General features: G+C 41.4%; 1 protein-coding gene across 1 annotated transcript; it reads right to left on the reverse strand.

Moving 5' to 3' along the window:
• Window positions 1-3,542: 3,542 nt before the first annotated feature.
• LOC143035784 (G-protein coupled receptor moody-like) lies at window positions 3,543-20,173 on the reverse strand. Its single transcript, XM_076202735.1, has 8 exons — window positions 20,079-20,173; window positions 13,300-13,488; window positions 13,022-13,161; window positions 12,499-12,614; window positions 11,542-11,662; window positions 11,233-11,376; window positions 10,143-10,321; window positions 3,543-8,216 (listed from the first exon to the last, which is right to left on the reverse strand). The coding sequence occupies exons 2-8, from the start codon at window positions 13,430-13,432 to the stop codon at window positions 8,000-8,002; spliced, it is 1,050 nt and encodes a 349-aa protein (XP_076058850.1). The 5' UTR covers window positions 13,433-13,488; window positions 20,079-20,173; the 3' UTR covers window positions 3,543-7,999.
• Between the last annotated feature and the right edge of the window lie 2,309 nt (window positions 20,174-22,482).

Genomic DNA, 22,482 nt, shown 5'->3' on the forward strand with positions numbered 1-22,482 from the left:
TGTTGCAGTTCAATGGGGTAAAAATAAAAAAGTCCAATGAATCTCTAGTAGAACCCTATCATATTTCTTGGAATCGGTGGCTATACCATACCTTCATTTCACAAAATAGTAACCAAAACAATATCAAAAGCCCCATCCCTAACATCAAATGCATATCCATGTGCTGAATGGCCTACCGGCTCCAGTGCTTTGCCTTCAAGCCAAAAATTCCATAAATCAATGTCTCAAAAGACTGCCCATTGGTCACTGAAAACAGAACTACTAACCAAAACCAAAGTACCCCCCTACAATATAGAAATGTATACAATAGACCAACACCCCCTTGGCCAAAAATCTTTTTCCTTGTGCTCAACCTTTGACTAGCCAAACCAAAACAAAATATAAAAATTAGAAGTGCCATAAACCAGTAGTCATGATAACCAATTGGTCATTCTGAATCCACTACTGAACAAAGGTCTTTCCCAAACACTTCCCAGAGTCATTCATATGTCTGCCAACATGTCATTAATCATATCTGCTCTACATTTTCCTCTGTGCATCAGTCCATAATATACTAGCTTCCTTTTCTGGCAAGTTTCTCTGCCCAATTCCTTTTCTGCTCCTGTATCCCCTGCAAGTCTTTTGCTTTAGTCCCCTCTAACCCAACTTGTCTTCATCCTGTATTTCAACATTATTCCCAGTATTTGTCTCAATTCCGTGCAAGCTGTCTCCAGTGCCCTTCGGTTCCAAAGTCTCTTATCTGTAGATAATAGCCGGCATATAGCATCTGTAAGAGCATTTCAGACAAGTAAGGAGAGACCTTTAGGATATTTACTGAACACTTAAGCCAATTGTGATGGGCCTTTTTTATTCATATTTGATCTTTAGATTTAGCATCTGATCAAAGTAATTGTTACCTGCAACTCTTGAGTTGAACACATAGTTGTACTCTTATTTATCCTCAAACTTACATTTAGACTTTACTTGTTCAAATCCGTCAATATACCTTACAAGTACTCTGCTGTTCCTGCAAAGAGTGCCATCCACAAATCAAATTCAAATGTCTCCATTGGGGTTATGCATTGCTTTTTCTAGTCTCGTTTTATATTGAGCATTACATTTGAAACTTGGTATACCACCACCACCCACATGAATTTACAAATCTAAAAGTAAGGTGATGGGTAGAGGATAGCAATGACCTGGAAGAAAATCTTAAAAGAGAAACTAGCCGGAGTGGATAGTTTTAAGTATTTGGGGTCTCATGTGGCAGGAAATGGAGGTCAATTGTAGGTTGAGAGAGAAAAGTTAATGTATGGGGAGACTTGGAGTTTGAGATGAAATGTAAAGTACTTTATAGTAGGGGTTACAATGTTAGAGTGGGGGGTGGAAAAGGTGATGGCAGATAGGGCTAATGAGTAAAGAAAGATTAGCAAAAACATAGGAAGACAGGTGGATGGAATGAACTGATGGGGGGGGGATACTGAGATGGATGGATGGGAAAGAGTGGCTTTTGAGCAAGAGGGGAATGTGTTGAATAAGGGAGATAGGGGCAAATGGAGAATGGCTGTGCATGGATACTAGGGCATAGCCTATTTTCTCGTCTGCATGAGGGGATGGAGAGGGAGGTCACCAATTAAGTGAAGCAGCCTCGCTGTGGATGTACTGTGTCTTGCTGCATTGGTTCTTAACCAGGAAATGGGGATAACCCTTCATCCACGAGGAGCTAAGATGAGAAGGAAACTGGGGTGGTGGATCGGAGCTGCCTTTGACTTGGCGACCTCCTTTATAATTGGAATGATTGATGATATACCCCAGGGTGTCTGGCCAAGCAGTCCCATCTCCCTGAGGAACACCTGGGCTGGAATGGGGTTTCCCCATAGATCTTTGAGTATATATTGTGTAGTTGGCATGCATAATGCAGTCTTTAACAGTGTGGGGTGAAGTGTTACATCCTGGATAGATAACCATGATTTATTCATCCATCTGCATCTAGTAATTTAGAAGGGCTGGATGTTGGCCACTGCAACCTGACCAGGTGGACTCTTCTCTGAAGGGAGCAAGGATTCAGTGTTGGATGTCAAGGCCTTGCATGCAGTAGTGTGTTTCTTTTCAATCTGATGATGGGGCAGTGAGTGATATGTTTCTGGAGGTGGATATCTGGTGGTTGTGAAGGAAGAGAAGAGAATATTTGTGTGTGATATAGGTATTTGGGTGTTATTTTGATGTTTCTTGGCCATGTGTGCATGTTCTACCATGTGGTGTGGTGAGTGAGCTGTGTTAATGTGCCTCTCATGTCATGATGATCCTTGAATGAGGATTGTTGTTTCATAGTGTAGATGGTCTGTAGGAGTTTCATTTGTGCAACCTATAATTATCTTTAGAGCTTTGTTCTGGTGTTGTGGTGTCTCCATAAGATTAGAGATCCATGGGGGCTTGTATATTCAACACTTTCTATACACTGGGGTCTTACAATTCAACAGGGTTATGGCAGTTTTCACAAAATGTGAATCACATCCATCTTTGCAGACAGTTTGTCATCTAAGGAGGAGATTTGGGTTTCAAAAAATTGCATTTTGACACATCAAAAACTGTCCTAATTCTGTTGAATTGAGAGATATTAGTGTCTCTTGTTTGTGTACTGTTATGGTTGTTTCTTTGTTATGCAAATGTTGTACCTGTGAGTAATTTAAGCACTTCAAGTGTAGGTGTGCATTTCGTCTTTATGATTATAAGGGAGGTATCCAAAAAACAAAGACATAAAAACCACTCCCTCACATTCCATCCCTATAACATCTCCACTCCCCTCCACCCTCTTCCCTCCCTCTTATCTTGGCACCTCCTGGATGACTGGTCATCCCTGGATCTCGCCCACTGTCCTTGGTTAGAAGCAGTGTCACAAGACACAACACATCCACAGCAAGGATGCTTTATTAAATCGTCAACCCCTCCCCCCATTATCTGTCTTCTCATGCAGAAAAGAAGACAGGGAGAAATCCCTTTGGGCTGCATCAATTTATTTCTCACACATACTCCCTCATCCCCCACCCACTTCGGCTCATGCACCACATTATCATCCATACATCTTCTCCATTCACCCCTATCTTCTGTCCTCTCCCATCCATCCTCAACGGACATTCCCCTCTTTCATAATACCCCTTTTACCCCATCCGTCCCTCTCATCCTATGTCCCCCCCTCATGTTCACTCCTTCCATCCCTGCCTTCCATAACTCTTTTACTAATGTTTCTTCAACCATTCTATCCATGTGTCCAAACCATCCTGATACTCTCATCAACCCAATCTCCCAACTCCCTTTCCACCCCTGTTCTCCTCATCACCTCATTTCTCACTATCTAACTTAGCAACCTGTATCATACTTCTTGCGCATTTCATCTCAAACACATTCAAAAATTTTACGAGTACTGTACATCGTATCACAATTTTTTTGTACGTTTGGGCAATCATATCTCAAGGTATCACTGAGTGTGTATATTTATATATAATATATATATATATATAAAACTTAGAATCACTAGGAGAAAGAAAAGCCGAGATACAGAGTAAACAGTATATTTCGACCACTAACTGTGATCCTCTTCAGCAGGTACATACATAGAATAGGAAAATAAGAACATATATACAATTAGAAATACTACAAAAGGGAACTAGGGAAGCTTCAAGTCACGAGTCCTTGATGGGGTCGGACCTTTTGTTTCATGGAGATAAGTTTGGTTACTGCCAAATTAGTAATAGCATCTGGTGACCATTGATTTTTTGTTATGTTGAAATTAGGAACTTGCTTAATAAAGAAAGATTCAACAATTTTTCTTTTGAAACTACAATTTCAATGATATACAGTACTGTAGATACATTCTTCTAATCAATTCAGTGATCTAAGAGATTTGAATGGAGGAATGCAGCTGAGTTTTCTTGTTCGTATTTTACAGAATTTTTATGCTCATTTATTAGTGTGGGTAGGCCACGTCCCATTTGTCTCTAGTACACTTCGTCACAGTCAAGACATGGTAATGTATACACTGGGGCTGTCATTCTTAGGAGTTCTGTGATGAACATCTACCACTTTTCTAAGAATGCTATGTGGGTAACTGAATGTGATTTTAATTTGATTGCTGGGTAATAATTTTGAAGTGACATGGATAGAATCATCATATGGGAGCTTAATATTTTATCCCAGACAGATTTAGTACTAGGGTTTAATGTACTATAATAAATAGTTTTGGCTTTGCTGAGGGCTTTTGTCAAAAACCAGTCCAGGTAACCTATTCTTAGTAATTGAGTGCATACTACTTCAATTTCTGAGCTGAGAAATTTCAGGCTACATATCCTGAGTGCTCTTACTGGGCCGAGGCAACACTGTATTTTATATTATCAGAATGATTACTAAAAAAAAGTGTAAAAAACTGCCTGTATGGGTAGGCTTCCTGTAAACTGAAAAGGAATCAAATTAAAATCACATTCAGTCACCCAAATAACATTTTTAGAAAGGTGATAAATGTCCATCACAAAACTTCTAAGAATGACAACCCCAGAATGTATAAATTACCATGTCTTGATTGTGACAAAGTGTACTGGGGACAAACAGAATGTGACCTACATACACACACAAATAAAAAAACTATGTCAGAAAGTCACACAGGCCAGATGGAATAGCAAACTGGGTATTAAACAAATGTATAGATGAACTCACAGATAAAATACACAAGAAAAAAATGCAAATATTGTACCAATATACTGTATAAGGAAGGAGATAAAGAAAATCCAACAAACTATAGACCGGTATCCCTTAAAAGCACAATTGCAACAATATGCAAAAGAATGATCAAAAATAAATGGACTAAACACTTGGAAGAGAACAAAATGCTAAATCCCAACCAATTTGGATTTAGAAGTAGAAGATCATGTACTACAAACTTAATATGCTTTTACTCGAGGTCGGTGGAAATAATACAAGAAAGATTGTTGGGCAGACTGTGCCTTCTTGGACTTACAAAAGGCTTTTGACAAAGTATCACACAAAAAGCTACTAAGAAAAATTGAAACAGTAGGTGGAATACAGGGAAAATTATTTGATTGGATGAAAGACTTCTTGAAAGGAAGAAAAATGAGAGTGGTACTTAGAGAAAAGAACTCAAATTGGGTAAATATGATAAGTGGAGTTTCCCCCGGCTCCGTATTGGCTCCAATAATGTTTGCTGTTAATATAAATGACATGGATGAAGGAATCGAATGTTATATAAACTTCTTTGCAGATGATGCAAAACAATTGAAGAAAGTAAGTAAAAAAGAAGATTGCAAATCTTTTCAAGAAAAGCTGGACAAAGTCTGGGAATGGAGTATAAAGAATGAAGTGAATTTCAACAATAAGAAATTTAGTATAATGGAATTTGGAAAATAAAAACAGAATATCCGGTCAATACAAAATTGGTACAAAGGAAGTTACAAATGTAAACTCAGAAAGAGACCTAGGAGTAATTATCTTAAACAACATAACACCAGACAAACATGTTAGTAAAATAGTTGGAGAAACTTACAATTTAACAAGATCAATGAAAGTGGCCTTTGACTACATGGACAAGGAAATTATAAAGAAAATACTAATTACACTGATAAGGCCAAAATTAGAATATGCGGCATCACTATGGACACCTTGTGAAAAAAGAAACATGAAACTAGAAAGAATTCAAAGAGCATTGACAAAGATGGCACCAACACCTAGCAAGTTGACATATGAACAAAGATTAGATAATCTAAACTTACTAACTCTGGGACAAAGAAGAGAAAGAGGCGATTTGAAAACCATCTACATAATTATGAAAGAGACGGAAATCCTTGATAGGGATGACCTACTTAAATGGAACAGAAGAAATACAAGAGAACACGAGAAGAAACCTAAGAAGGACAGTTACAGAAGAAATTTGAAAAAGAACAGATTTCCACACAGTGTAATAGATACATGGAACAAATTGAAAGAGAAAATGGTGAGTGCTAAAACTATACATGATTTTAAGAAAGAACTGGATGCGGAAAGAGACAATTGCAGGTCACTATGAGCATAGCTCTTCTCCCATATAATACAAATAGGTAAATAAGCACACACACACAAATATTTATATGTGTGTGTGTATATATATGTATATATATATATATATTGTACAATACTGAATGGGTCCTAGTGAACAGATTTCCTTTAACCAACAACAGTTCACTTTAATTCTAAGCCATCAACATCGAGAACCTCAAGGAGGTATACCTGCAGAAAATGAAACTAGAGACAAGGGCGAGTGGACAACTCGAACCTCCACTTGCACGTGACAAGTGATAGTGACAACCGATTGCGCCATCAAGAGAGTTATAAGCTGAGCGCAACTTTTCTTATATATTTGTATGCTCGAGTTACCCGTACACGAAATTTTGCATTCAACCCATCTCCACCACGATAGTACAATTACTGTAGTAAGTATACAACGCGTGAAAGTATTTGTACAACTCTGAATGGGTCCCAGTGAACAGATTTACATTTGTCAACCACAATTCACTTTAATTCTAAGCCATCAACATCAAGAACCTCAAGCAGGCATACATGCAGAAATTGAAATGTGGTACAGCAAACACAATGGAAACTAACAGGACCTCAATAGAAGCAGTGTGTGTTATACTGTCCCACTTGCGCACATGCTACTAATGGTTAATCTTGGCAGGGGTGAGTTGAGTATAAAATTTGTGTATATATAACTCAATCATACATATATAAGAAAATATATCTAATTTATTGGCTCTCTTGATGGCGCTCTTAGTAATGTCACTGTCCAATTGTTACTTATCGGCTAGGTTCGAGTCTTCAGCCCGACTGTATTAGTTTCCAAATATGCTTCCATCGAACGCTCCTGTTGGTCGCGATCGTATTTGCAAAGAATTAAAATGAAAAAGACAGACAGATGTGGCCAAAAGTGGCGCGCTTCCTTTACTACAATTCTACATATTCTTTCATGTATGGTAAATTATGACGTCATCAGTAAACAAAATCCACGTTCAGCTACATGAGGGTTCAAAATTAGATATAAGTAAAATATAAATGTCATACCACAAAAGGCTCTAGCTATCTGAAGTAACCACATTGGAAATATTATGTAGGAAATGGTGAAGCCTGCTGTTCGGCATATTTGCCATAAACTTAAATTTATGTTAAAGATATGTGAAATCACTTTTATAGTATACTGTTTTGCTGATATTAAGAACTGAGTCATTGATGTATGTGACTTTATATGACAGCTAGAATTGTACATAAAGGCAAAAACGACCTGTAAGTGAAAAATACTCCACTAAATTTTACATTCAGTCTGATACAACTTACAAATCACTTACAATATTCTTTTATTTTGCTTCTCCCGTTGTGTGTGTGTGTGTGTGATTCACCATAGTCTTGGATCACGTGTTGGACTCGTGAGCGACAGGTATCACACTGCCAGAAGAGAGCTCAGAGCTTATATATGACTGATCTATGGGTACTGTTGTGACCTTACACGCACACACACACCCCAACTCCTCGCCCACGGGAGTTGGAGTAACGACCTGCAGCGCAGCGATACTGAAATTATTTCAGCCTTGGGCGGGTTTCGAACCCGGACTACCGTAGTGGCAGCCGGGAACTCTAACCACTGTGCCACCCTGTATGTGTGTGTATGTATTTGTGTATCTGTTTAATATTTGAATAGGTTCCCACAACAGTTAAAAGTTAGTAAAGACTAATGTGATACCAGCAATTTCAGGTGGTACGCGAGAAACTTTATGCATTGAAAATTGGCCAATTTCGGCACGCCCGCTTAATTAAGAAGGATGCCCAGCCCTGATTTGGAAAATTAACTTTGCGCATAACCATTGTTTTGATCAAGTTATGATCGCACCAGTACACAACTATATCACAAAAAAAAAATGTGTCTCTCGTCTTCTGTAATGTTGGATGGCTGCCAACGCTTACACTTCATTTGGGTCGACTTCAATGCCTACAACTGTGTCTGTGTGTCCCTTTGGCTGGGTGTGTAGGATGAACCCATGGAAGGGAAGGGCAGCTGGCTGGACCGGCACAGAAGGACATCAACGAGCCCACTAAGAGCCTTCCGGTACTGAGCATTCATGACAATGTAGATGACTGGGTCGGCCGTGAACTGAATAAAGTAGATCAAGTGAATCACGATCCAGGCTGATCCGTCCCATAAACCCCTGAAATGGAAATACAACGAATCCTGTTAAATGTTATCAGGAGATATTCATTAATACTCTATTTGTTAAATAGGCAAATGGACAAGTCGCCAAAGCGAAAATGGGAAGTTGTCAAACTTGATTTCAATGACAACACAAACGCGTCACACGTGGGTAAACATAGCGCTCGATGTCGTCATTACTATACTGAATAGTGATCACCCACAAAAATACGATTTTTTCGTGGCTGATCTGATGAGATTTTTTTGTTTGGGGGGGGGGGTTAGCTTTTTTCCACATGTCGAAGCCGAGGGAGAGCCCACCGATGACTCATGAAAGGCCCTAGGTGCCGTCAATGCGATCCGCACCTTTCAATCCCGGGAATTGGTTTGGCGACGTGCTCTAGAGTCTAGACTCTCTTCATTCAGATTATGCCCACTCCCCCATGGTGATCTCTCTGCGTCAGCTTTCAACTTTTCCACCTCAAAGGAAGGAAGGAAGGCTGACTGCGTCTCGGCACGGCTACGACCCACCCCTGGTCCTTCTTTGAGGCTGTAAGGTCAATCACTTCCCCAGCGAGCTCGTCGTACTACACGGGCGGTTGTTCTGTGGACCCGGGCACTCACGGGAAGGTGTGGCGTGGCGCGGCTTTTACAACCGCAGATGGGATGACCGCGCTATAGAGAGTGAGTGACGGAAGCTCTACCCTCCAGACGGAGCTTGCTGTCATCTCCAAGTCCCTGGACCACGCTCTCTCTGCTGGGCGGGGGGCAGTCGTGATCCACACAGACTCAGAGGGTGCTATTGACGTCACTTGGTCGGTCCACGAAGACAACGTATGGCATCTACTTATTGATCGCCATCCAGCACTCGCACCACCTTTTGGACCAACATGGAGGATCCGCAACATTTCACTGGATCTCCAGTCCCATCGGGATTCCAAGGAACACTATTGTGGATGGTGTTGCCGAGGCAGCGGCTAGGCTCAGCAAAATGACGCTGTCCCTGGCAACCACGATTATACAGATCAAGGGCGTCATTATTAAGAAGGCCAGATTAATAGCCAGGGCCAACCACAGCAGCCAACTTCATTCTTCGAAATCAGCGCTGTGGTACTACCTAGTCACTAAGCACAATGCAGTCCATCTGCCTACGGGTAGAAGGGTGAAATCTACCGTCCACAGGATCCGCCTAGGATATCGCTGTGGGTGGCAAGGGATTCACGCGAGAAGAGACCATCACGAACGCTACAAATTCTGTGGAGCCGAGGTGCAACAGCCCCTCCACCAAGATCTGCTAGATCGTGGTGGAGCCATCCTTCGCCTAGGGCTCAACTCGCCACTTATAGAGGTCGCGGTACCTCACCCCCCCCCCCTCACTGTCTCCTCTTCCGAGGCAACCACCCTCAGCTTCTTGGGGGCACACCTTCCCCCTGTTGCTGCCTGCCTGGGGTTGAGAGGTAACCCCTCCTGAGATCAGGGTGCCCCCGCTAATAACAGCAGTAGCATCGTGTGGACAACAAACCGTGTATATGAACCTGCAAGGCTGAGATCCGAGCAAGTGTTAGCCCCCCACCCCCACCCAAAAAAAAAAAAGTTTTAACAGGGTTCCTTAATAAGAAGAGATAAGTATTTGACACTGAGTTGACTTATTCGCATTCAGTATATAAAGTTTGATACATAATATTGTTTTGGCCAATGTCAGGTGATTTAATTCACTTGGAGGAACTCCTGGTCGAATGGGATATACAACGATCTCGACTGCACTGTGGACCTAATCCATTCGCACTAAATGTGTCAAATCTTATATAAATGGTTATTTGGTCCTGGTTTACATCAGACGATCTTATTCAAAATGGGGAATGTTCCTGGACGTGAATGGGCTATATATTTACGAGTACACTGCATGGCATACTTGTGTCAAGACGAAACTAAGTACGTAACTCACGGATATGGCTCCAAGGCGTGCATGATACAGTGTGGAGTACTGCACACAAACATCATCGTGGAGACAACCAAAACAGACTTCGTGGCGGATTCTCTCCATGGCTGGCGGCCCCGTTCCTTCACGCTTGTCAAGTTCTCTCCAGGGTGCCCAGTGTCATACAAACGACGACTTAGAGCTATCTGCCATAGGTTCGAGAGCATGAGGATAGGTGATGAGATGGCAAGAAAATATATCAAGTTTCGTTGGTTTTTTCTATCTCTCTCTCCATCTATCTACCTACCTACATATTTACCTATCTATCTATATATCTATCTATCTACCTACCAAGAACTGGCTTCTTTCCCATTACATGCATGCATGCACCCCAAATTTGGATTTTTACAAACAACAAAAGAATATTTACAATGCGCTTCAATACTTGAGGCTCACGGGTATCCCAAAGCAAATAGAAACCTAGATCTAGAAAATCCTATTAAATGGTGGAAGTTAAGTAACTTCTGTATTCTTTACCAGTGTGTCTGAAAGGCTGAGTTTAGTGTGTAACCCAAGCTATGGATCTGAAACTTGAAAGTTGATCAAGGCGATGAAGACAGCTAAGGAGTGCATATAAAAGTCACGAAGAGATCAGTGCCAGAAATAAAGCTGAAAAGCAGGAGAAGGACAAGGCAGGGTGGATAAGAGAACAGACTGGAGCGAAAGGCATCGTGGGGCGGAGACAGCAGCCGGGAAGGAGGATGACAGATGAGGCAATGGACTGGAAGCTGCAAAACATCAAACATAGAAAGCGAAGATCAGACGAAAGATGGAAGTATGAGACTGAGAAATTTGCAGGGATGACGCGGCAGAGGTTATCCAGGTCGTGCAGCTCATTGAAATAAAAAATTAGAAGCTTTTGTTCAGTAGTGGACTTGGTATAACTGATGAATACTACCGTCGGTCTTGTATATTACTAGAATGAATGTTACTTCATTTTGAATTCCGGTACACAACTAACGTCTACTCATGCATTGCCTAATTGAACTGTCACTTGTTTACTGACAATCTCGTTAGAAATAATTGTAATCATCGTGCACACGGCAACGCCGCTTACCTTCCTTAAAATTCCGACATAGGCGGCCGAGATAAACAGAACGGGCAGAACGTAGCACATGCTAAAGTAGATTCCCATCCAAGATGAACCGATCACTTTGAAGCGCATCTGAGTTTTGCAGAAGCGCACGTATCCGTAGGTGTACTGGATGGGCAAGGATAATAGTTACTGTTACAATTAGGAATTTTCGTTACATTTTGTGAAATTCCCTTGCACGGTTCTGTTATGTTTTTGTCACGCATTGTCATGAATAATTTTGTTGCACGCGAGGAACCGCAGGAGGAAGAGGAAAGAAGCACTTGGACTCACCTGGATGCTGATCGGGAGCTTTGCAAGTAAAGAGGAACCCCAAACTGCCACGACGCTGGCTGAGACGGCGCGTGACGTCTTCATTCGCTTGTAGAAGTGTGGGAACCAGACAGCGATCAGCCTGGACATTAGAGGATAGTAATGCAGGAAATAAATCTTACTGGCGAAAAAAAACGTATATTACAGCAGGGCCCCGACATGGGTAAGTGGCCCCCCCCCACACACACCACCACTACCACCACCTTCCACATCTGATGGTCACTAGCACGATTCACATGTAACATTCATCCACAAAACAACGGTTAGACACACATCATTCATACACACAACTCATGATAAATAAATCCTGCATTAAAAGTATACATTAGGGGGAATTTGCTTTACCTTCTTTACACCAAAAGTGACCTCCCCCTGCCCCCCAAAATGTGCCGCCCCGGGGCAGTGCCACCCCCCCCCCCACACACACACACACCTTGCCGGGGCCCTATATTACAGTGGCAGAAATTTGGGAAGAAAGTGTGTGAAGTCCAGAAATTTCCACAGTGGAACAAGATCAACCACCAAAAGTTATCCTGTTCATGCTATTGTTTTTGACTGACTACATCAATTTATGGATCCTCATGATATCTAAACACAACCGCAGATGCAGTAACTGGACTAGAAACTGATTTTTATTCGCCACAAACATGTTCACTTAAACTGAAAAGATCTCGCAGTGGTCGCATGCGTGTAACAACGGACCCTCCCTCCCCTGACGTCTAGCTCGGTGGGTTTTCCAGGGGCACCCGTGAGTATTCACGAAAAGGGGCTGAACCCAGATATTGGAGTTTGGACTGTGCTTTACCGGTACTTCTGTCCTTAGGGACCGTCACATTAGACCATGTTACTACGAAAACACAACCTCGATTTCTCGTGTGTTCTTGATGTAACTGAGGTTGATAAAAGCTCCTCACTTACCTGTAGAAGGCGATGGCCGCGATGTTGTGCAGCACCACTTGATCCAACATCCTGGAGATGTTGCCAATGATCACCACCGTGTCCTGTGACGCTCGAACTTCACCGTAATATAGTATCTGTAAGAGGAGGCAAAATTTGGTTGCCGAAACTATACAGATAGACCTTTAGCTCTTATTACATATTGTTTTTATCAAAAGAAATACTAATCATATGGGAACAGTTTTACATAGAAATATCATGAATATTCAGCAACGGAAGATGTGTTTGAAAAGCTCTTTGTTGTTTATCATCATATTGTTTTCGTTGTACAAACACGACACAGAAATAAAAGAAAAAAGTCTGTGTGTATTTGCGAAACGGAAAATAAAGTTAACTCCGGTATAATCAGACTTTCAAAATGGTAAATTCCCCGTCATTTGGATCCTTGGGTAGGTTTCTGCGGCTGCCTTTAATTAAGGCTCCGCGGAACCCCGGCTGTTGAGAAACACGGTCCAAAAGGGCGCGGAAGACCCGCTGTACCTACCTGTAAAAAGGCCGAGCCAATCAGGGGCAAGATCACCACACAAAATAGAAGTTCGGCAAAGAATAAGCTGATGACGATGGCAACTGACGGCCGACGGGTGCTCTTGCACCAGATCAAGGCTGCAATGGTCAGGCCGTTGGCTGTGGACAGAAGGAACGAAGGAAAAATAAAATCAGTGGTGATGGAGGACGCTCCGTCGAGCTGACTGTTACGGCTGCAATATAACATGGCACGGTTCGAAGGATAAGATGTTGCAGGTGAAGCGAGGGAGTACTTGCCCAGCGTGCCGACGGCGCTCATGACGAAGATGGAGACGATTCCGAAAATGAGCATCGGATTTGGAAATGTCTCGAGGCAGAAGCTGTCGTCGTGTGAACTGGAGGCGTTCTCGGCCTTGATGAGGTCCGTCATGGCTCCTGAGTCTCTGAACGAAGACCTTCGATTTCCTCCTCTTCGATCGACTGGTGCTAGGGGGGGAGGGGATCGAAATGGGAACACAAAGGGGAAACAATTAATTGCGTGAGAATGCCAAACCATCCCATTATGGACAAAACTATGTGGGATGATCGTGCAAGCAAAGGCTTAGTTCAGGAACACCGGCCTCACTTGCCTCCAATTAAAAAAGTGTTTCTGTCGTGGAACACAGGTGAGATTAGAATCATCTGGAGGTGATCAGAAAATAACAAGTAGCTGCCAGTTCATTCTGACGCGTCTGATATTGCCTTTGCACATACATACATACATATACCAAGGCTTTTTTTCCCCTTCCAAGGGAGGTAGCCAAAAAGGGAAAGGCATAAAAACACTCCAACCCATTTCATCCCTAAATACACTCCACACCCCTCCCACCCTCCCTCTCATCTGAGCACCTCCTGGATGACGGGTCATCCCTGCACCCTGCACCCTTGCCTTTGTACTTAACATAAACAAACGCGCGCGCGCGCGTACCTAGGGCTGAAATAATTTCAGTATCGCTGCGCTGCGAGTCGTTACTCCAACTCTCATGGGCGGGGAGTTGGGTGGGTGTGTGCATGTAAGGTCAGAGCATTAATCATAGATCGGTCATATATGAGATCGGAGCTCTCTTCCGGGGGGGAAATAGCTGTCAGATCACGAGTCCAACACGTGATCCAAGACCATGGTGAATGAATTACACACGCACACAAGCTAGAAACGACTATAAAAGAATCCGCAGGGAGGAAGAAAGTAACTTTGAAAGGGTTACTTTTGTTAATTGCAAAAATGAGTCGAAACCATTTACAGGTGTTCACTGGTATATTGTGGTGGTGGGCGTTCAGGTTTTTGAGGAGGCCTCTGCTCAGAGAGAAATAATGAATGAAATTTTCCAATCCGATTTCATAAAGGATTTTTTTCTTCTTTTTTTTAGAGGAAAGTGATGGGGGCAAGAATTCGGGCTTTAAAGAGATATACGTATAAGTGAGAGAAGTGCTCAATCAAGACTTGGCATCATTGTATGTGACAAAAGCTTCAGGACTGAGCGAACCATGCATGCAATCACAGACTAAGGAAGAATCGTGCATGAAGATCACACGATCTTAATTAAAGATCGCACAAGAACGATAAGGGTATCTCTTTAAAAAAAAAATGCTCGAGCTTTCCCAGCTGGCGAAATTTCGTTAGCACAAAATGACATATCTTCTTTCTTACTCGTGACTCTGAGCAAAACTCTCAGGGAATTCTGTGTTGCAAATGCATGTGATAATGGATGCATCTACATATTATATGAGAATGAGATTTTCAGTAATATATATTTACCAGTTACACATAAAATCCTAATATTTTCCTCATCTTATGTAACATGCTTGAATAATTTTCTGAGAGATTTTACCTCTGAATATCTTTTTATATTTTTTCAGCGGCGGCGTGCGATAGTCGTTCACCCAATTCTGGTTCATTGACAATTAGATGTTTTTCCTGTGAAAGGCCAAGGTCGCTTTACAACCAGAAAAGACTTTGGTGCTATGAGACTCGATGTAAGACTGCTCTTTGCTATATCTTCCTCTGGCCAACGACAGCCGCCTTCATTCAGTTGAGGGCAGGACCATATATCTTGCCTAAATCCGCCGCCAAACGCTTCCTAGCGGATGTTTACCCTAGCGGATGTTCTAGACCGCAAGTCTTGGATCACATGTTGGACTCATGACCAAAAGTTATACCCTCTCCAAGCGTACGTACGTTTTGTCTGTTGTGTTAATTAGTATATACAAATTCGATCTTGTTCCATTAGCCACCCTCATGCATGTGTGTGTGTGTGTGGATGTACGTGTTTCTGCCCATGTGTGTCTTTATGCATTTACCTATTCTATTTAGTCTTTTTTACCTAGTTGTACTATACTGGGTACGAGCTGTGCTCATGGGGTCCCGCCTCTTTGCCTCCACCTGCCTCAAGTTCGTTTGTGCCGTTGCCCTGGATAACGACTTGTTTCGCAAATAAACACATCGTTGTGGAAAGCTATACTTCCTAACGGTGTAAGGTCATAGTCCCACTGGTCAAAATCCCCAATTCAAAATCTCACATGACGTCGGTCAGTCATAGTCCTACATTATATGTATATTTCTTATTTATTCTAAAAATTAATATGTAAAGTTATTTGATGAAAGGGTGAATGATGTTTTTAGGTCTTTACATAATCATACGGACGCTTTGATCAAAGGAAATGGAATTAGCCATGTACTGTTCTCCTTCAATACTTCAGAAACACTGGATACTCAAACGTACTAAAAATATTGATGAAATGCCATAACGTTTATTTCATAGCTATTCACCAAAGTTTGCGTTATAGTTCTATAGACATTATGTCAGGCCCTACTCATAGTGCGGGACATCATTGGCTTCTTTGTCAACCTTTCATCCACTATGCGTATTTTTTCTATAACTTTTTTTTTCTGATCTAAATATCTTTACCATGGCTCTTCTCTGCCTGAGCTCTTCCAATGCAAGAAGGCCAAGTTTTCTCAGTCTTCCACCATATGTCTTATCACTTAGGCTTGGGATCATCTTGGTCGCTCCCCTTTGTACTCCTTCTACGTATAATTCTTTCGTTGTGGTGGCCATTACGCCGCTGCATATATTAAACTGGGACGAATCAAACTTTCATTTTTTTCTTTCCCCATGCCCTCATCCATATAATGAAATGCCACTCTTGTACTCTTCAGCAACTCTCCTGCTTTTCCTTTTACATGACTCTGGTGAGGCGTCATCCCTGACTAAAAGCACGAAGTGATTTTCCTCCTTCACTTTTTCATATCCCGTCGTGATTCGTTTTTTAATTCGTCTTCCTCTACCGGCTACGTTCAACCACATCTAAGTCTTCCTGTAGCAGTTTATAATCCTCTTCCTTTTTATTTCACTTTCTTTGTGATCTTGGCATTATCTGCAAATAAGTTTGCAGAGCTACCTATTCCACTCATATCATTGATAAATGTGTATATGTACCTGATGATTGTAATTACACCTCTGCAGTATACAGGAAAGGAATCAATGTACTTCAGCGTGTGATCTACATGCACGATTCTTCTTTAGTGTGCGATCTACGTATAAGACTATGTTTAATATACACGATTCTTTTTTAGCATGTGATCTGTGTTGAAGAATATGATCTACATGCATGGTTTATCTGAAGTGTGTGATTTATATAAAAACTATGAAGAAAATGATTTAAAATTTTATATTCAAATAAGATATGACTGAAAATGTGATTTGTTCATACTTTAAAAATAACGAATAACACATTTTATTATAAAAACTAAGACAGTGCACTTTGTCAGATCACATTCGCACGTAAATCACACGATGTAGTAGTTCGTGTCTCATTTGTATATTAATATTTTAATCTGTTTTCTTTATAACATTTGAAATATAAATCATACACCTCAGGTGAATCGTGCATATAGACCAAATTATTTAACGTGGATCACACGCTGAAAAAAATCGTGCATGCAAATCATAGATTCATATGTAGATCATACACTAAAGAATAAGTAATCGCACATGTAGACCACACGCTAAAGTAGCACCAGATGTTGTCAACAAAATCTGGCGAACAAGAACATGACCAGACGGTTGAAAATATCGATCGACAGCCCCATTCAATCAATCAATCAATCAAATCAGCCATCCTGAGTCCACTGCTGAACAAAGGCCTCCTTCATAGCATTCCTATCTCGCGGCGTCCATTCAGTAACACACTTGCTCCATCGCTCATCAGTCGTTCGCACCAACTTACCTGCCCAATTCCACTTCCTCTCTTTTACTGCCTCCACAATATCTTTCACTTTAGTCTGCTCTCTCACCCAACTTACTCTCTTTCGGTCTCTCAGTGTTATTCCCATCATTGATCTCTCCATTCTCCTCTGTGCAGTCCTTAGCTTTGTTTCCATCGCCCTCGTCAGCTTCCAAGTCTCACATCCGTAGATTATTGCTGGTAGAATGCATTGGTTGTAAACTTTACGTTTCAAACATAAAGGTAGAGAGCCTCTCAGGATTTTACTATACTTACCAAATATTTTCCAACCAATTGTAATGCATCTTTTTTATCTCATTATCATGATCTTTCGAAATAATTATACTCTTCAACTTCCTCAAGACTCTCATCATCAATTACAATCTCTTTACTTTGAACTTTCGTGTTGAACATTACTTTGTTTTTACTCTTATTCATTTTTAAACCTACTTTGATACTTTCTTTGTTTAGATCGCTCAGCATATCTTGCAAGTCGTCTGCTCTTTCTGAAATAAGAATGATGTCATCTGCAAATCTTAGGTGGTTCAAATATTCGCCATTAATCTTCAAACCTTTCTTTTCCCAACTCAACCTTCTGAAAATATCTTCTAAACAAGCTGTAAATAGTTTGGGTGAAATTGTATCGCCTTGCCGTACTCCTTTCTCGATTTTGATCTTTTCTGTGTCTTTATGTAGTCGACCTATAGCGGTACCTTTCGAATAAATATTTTCTAAAACTCTTACGATCTGTTCGTTTGTACCTTGTTTGCGTAGCGAGTTTAGTATTGCTATTTGTTCTACTGAATCAAAGGCCTTCTCGTAATCTACAAAAGCTAAACACAGAGGTATATTATATTCTGTCGTTTTCTCGATTAGTTGGTTAATCGCCTGCAAATGGTCTAGAGTTGAATATCCGCTTCTAAAGCCTGCCTGTTCTCTCGGTTGGTTTCCATCTAAAACTTGACTCAGTCTATTTGTGAGGATCTTGGAGAATACTTTATATACGTTTGATAGCAAGCTAATCGGTCGATAGTTACTAAGGTCCTTCTGGTCTCCTTTTTTATGAAGCAAAATCACTATAGCATTGCACCACGCATTCGGAACGCTTTCTTGACGTAAGCACTGGGTGTACAACTCAGCTAATTTAATATGAACTAATTTACCAGCGTCTTTCGATAGATCTATTGATATACCATCTTCCCCAGGTGCTTTTCCTCTTTACATAGTTTTTAGAGCAAATTCTACTTCTTCCTTTGTAATGGCTGGCACACTACTACGTCTACACATAAATTTACTGACTCAACTACGACCTTCGAAGAGTAAAGCTCTTGGTAAAATTCTTCTACTCTTTTTACCATTTTGTCTCTACATTTGATTATTTCTCCATTTCTATCTTTCAAACATATCATTTGCTGTCTTCCTAAAGCATGTCTACGCTCGGTCACTTTAATACTTTTACCTTTTGTTTCTTCTATTTCGTCCATGTTTCTCTTTCTTTTCTCTAATCTCTGCCTTTTGTTGATAAGCTTGTTTAGTTCTACTCTTTCTATCGTCTCTACTGCTTTTAATCTGCATGTTCCTTCTTCTTTTAATTAGGTCATTTGTAGTTTTGGAGTATTTGTTTTCTCTAATCTTTTTTGTACTTCCTACTTTCTCTGCTGATTCCTTAATGATATTCACTAAATTCACATTGATATCTTCCACGCTGTCCTCGTTAGTTCTTAGAGCTTCGAATCTATTTTTAATTTCTAACTGAAATTTCTTTTTATTATCCTTAACCTTTGCAAGGCTTATTTTCCTTTTTAAAACTAGTTTATTTCTCTCGGCTCTGAAGTTGAATTTAGCTGTGCATCCTACCATTCTATGGTCACTCCCTATGTTGACTTTATTTATCACCGTAACATTGCTAACGCTTTTGCTCTCATCTCCTAATATGAAGTCTATTTCGTTCTTTGTTGTTCCATTTGGACTTCTCCACGTTCATTTACGACCTACACGCTTTTGAAAGAAAGTGTTCATTATCCCCATATTGCATTTCTCTGCAAAATTGACTAACATCTCACCTCTGTCATTTCTTTCACCTACTCCAAACTTCCCAATGCACGTCTCATCTCCCATCTTCTTCCCTACTTTAGCATTAAAGTCTCCTATTACCAAAGTGTACTTACTCTTTTCTTGATCCATTACTTGATTTAAATCATCATAGAAGGACTCAATTTCCTCGTCTGAACTCTGTGAAGTTGGTGCATAGACATGAACTATTTTTAGAGTGTACCTTTTACAAAGCCTAATCACAATCCAAGCTACCCTGTCCGATAAACTACTGAATTTGATTACGTTACCCGCAACCTCTCGGTTGATGAAGAATCCTACTCCACTAGATCTTTCTTTGTCCTTACCTCTATAGTAGAACAGGTGGTGACCATCTTGTAATAGCCCCATTAAGTGGAAGTTAGCTGTGGTCACAGAGGGGAACAGAAGAGAACCCGAACGCTTAGGTGGCCCGGATACCCTTCCAGGGTCATTACTACTTGTTTACGATACTGATAATGCTTCTAACACTGACAAGTGAGCCTCCTTTCGTGATTTCAATATCACCTACGATTTCTCTCAATGTCTGTCTGGACTATTTTCCATGACACGATCAGTACTGAAGATAACACTTTGACATCATCAATAAGTACCTATTGCACGCGGGTGTCCTGAAGGGAGACCTGCATGAACTTCGAAACGTTGGTCATTGCTGCACGGGTGTTACCAAAATCAAAAGTGAGAAAGACTATAAGATTCAACACACCAATGCCGCCACCTACCAGTCGGTCGTGGGTCCTGTCGTCAACTGTCGTGAGAGCGAAACTTTGAGAAGGATAAAAGCCCTACAAATTAGATCATCTCCGGTTGCCTCGTGGAAAAGCGGAGGACTCTCTGGAGCAGTGGGCAGACACCGGAGATGGCGATCCGAATGTACTACTTGAGGCTATAGTCAATTATGTTCGTGCAACGCCGACAGGAATAACGCATAGGGGAATAGGATTTTTTATAGGGGAGGGGCCAGGAAGTTTTGTAGGGAAGCAAAGTTTCAAACACGCCTTGGATTTCTATGGGAGGGGGGGTAACTGCCCCCCCTCCCCTTCGGTCGCATGCGCGCCACACACACACACACACGCACGCACGCACGCACGCACACACACACGCACACACACACACACACACGCACGCGCACACACACACACACACACACACACACACGCACGCGCACACACACGCACACACACACACACACACACACACACACACACACGCACGCACACACACACACACACACACACACACACACACACACACACACACACACACACACACACACACACACACACACACACACACACACACACACACACACACACACACACACACACACACACACACACACACACACACACACACACACACACATATCCTGTCGCCTCAGGAAGCAGCTCGGGTCTGTGCCGTGCGATAAGGACTTCACCGTTGTTTCGTAGGCAGAAGGGCCTTCCACCCAGACCTACCCAGCTCCCTACAAATATTGACTAATGTGGATCCCCTTTCCCCTTCTCGTCTCTCACTTGAAGTGACGTGGCCACGGCAGTAAACGACCCTCCCAACTGTCATTCTGTCCTTTACTTTTGAATAGACTGACTTGTTATCTTTTTTGTTGAATTCGTGCAGAAGTTATTCAACCTCATCTGGTTAATCGAGAATTTGATGTTTTTCCTGTGAAAGGCCAAGGTAGCTTTGCAATCAGAAAAGACTTTGGTGCTTTGAGACTCGATGTAAGACTGCCCATCACTATATAGATAGGCGCCTTCATTCAGTTGAGGGCAGATGTTAATTAAAGCCAGCGCTTGTTCTTGACCGGACGTGTGCCCGACGCGCGCATTGACACTTTCCTTGAAGGTGAGATTTACCAAAGGTCTTGGATCCCGTGTTGAACTCGTGAGCAATATTTATAATTTTCCTGGAAGAGAGCTCATAGCTCATGCGTGTGTGTGTGTGTGTGTGTGTGTGTGTGTTTGTGTGTGTGTGTGTGTGTGTGTGTGTGTGTGTGTGTGTGTGTGTGTAATACTGTCACCTCACACGCACACGCAACACACACGCGCACACACATACACATACACACATTATATATATATTTTTACTTATTCTAAAAGTGAATATGTAAATATATTTGATTAAAGGGTGAATGATGTTTTTAGGTCTTTACCAAGGACTAGTATTATAATAATAGTAGTCCTTGGTCCTTGGTCTTTACATAATCATACGGACGCTTTGATCAAAGGAAAATGGAATTAGCCATGTACTGTTCTCCTTCAATCTTCAAAAACACAGAATACTCAAACGTACTGAAATTATTGATGAAATGCCATAACGTTTATTTCATAGCTATTCACCAAAGTTTGCGTTATAGTTCTATAGACATTATGTCAGGCCCTACTCATAGTGCGAGACATCATTGCGGGATTTTGAATTTGGTATTTTGACCGGTGGCATTATGACATGGAATCACTTCCTAACATACTCTAAACCATCTTCCATTCACAACTTTTTAACATGGCTTCTTTGTCAACCTTTCATCCACTATGTGTATTTTTTCCATAACTTTTTTTTTTATTATCTAAATATCTTTACCATGGCTCTTCTCTGCCTGCGCTCTTCCAATGCAAGAAGGCCAAGTTTTCTCAGTCTCCCACCATATGTCTTATCACTTAGGCTTGGGATCATCTTGGTCGCTCCCCTTTGTACTCCTTCTACGTATAATTCTTTCGTTGTGGTGGCCATTACGCCGCTGCATATATTAAACTGGGACGAATCAAACTTTCAATTGTTTTTTCTTTCCCCATACCCTCATCCGTATAATGAAATGCCACTCTTGTACTCTTCACCAACTCTCCTGCTTTTCCCTTTACATGACTCTGGTGAGGCGTCATCCCTGACTAAAAGCACGAAGTGATTTTCCTCCTTCACTTTTTCATATCCCGTCGTGATTCTTTTTTCATTCGTCTTCCTCTACCGGCTACGTTCAACCACATCTAAGTCTTCCTGTAGCAGTTTACAATCCTCTTCCTTTTTCATTTCACTTTCTTCACGATCTTGGCATTATCTGCAAATAAGTTTGCAGAGCTACCTATTCCACTCATATCACTGATAAATGTGTATATTTACCTGATGATTGTG

Source organism: Oratosquilla oratoria, chromosome 19, assembly GCF_046742065.1.
Source record: "Oratosquilla oratoria isolate Oo_2021 chromosome 19, ASM4674206v1, whole genome shotgun sequence".
NCBI classification, from domain to species: Eukaryota; Metazoa; Arthropoda; class Malacostraca; order Stomatopoda; family Squillidae; genus Oratosquilla; species Oratosquilla oratoria.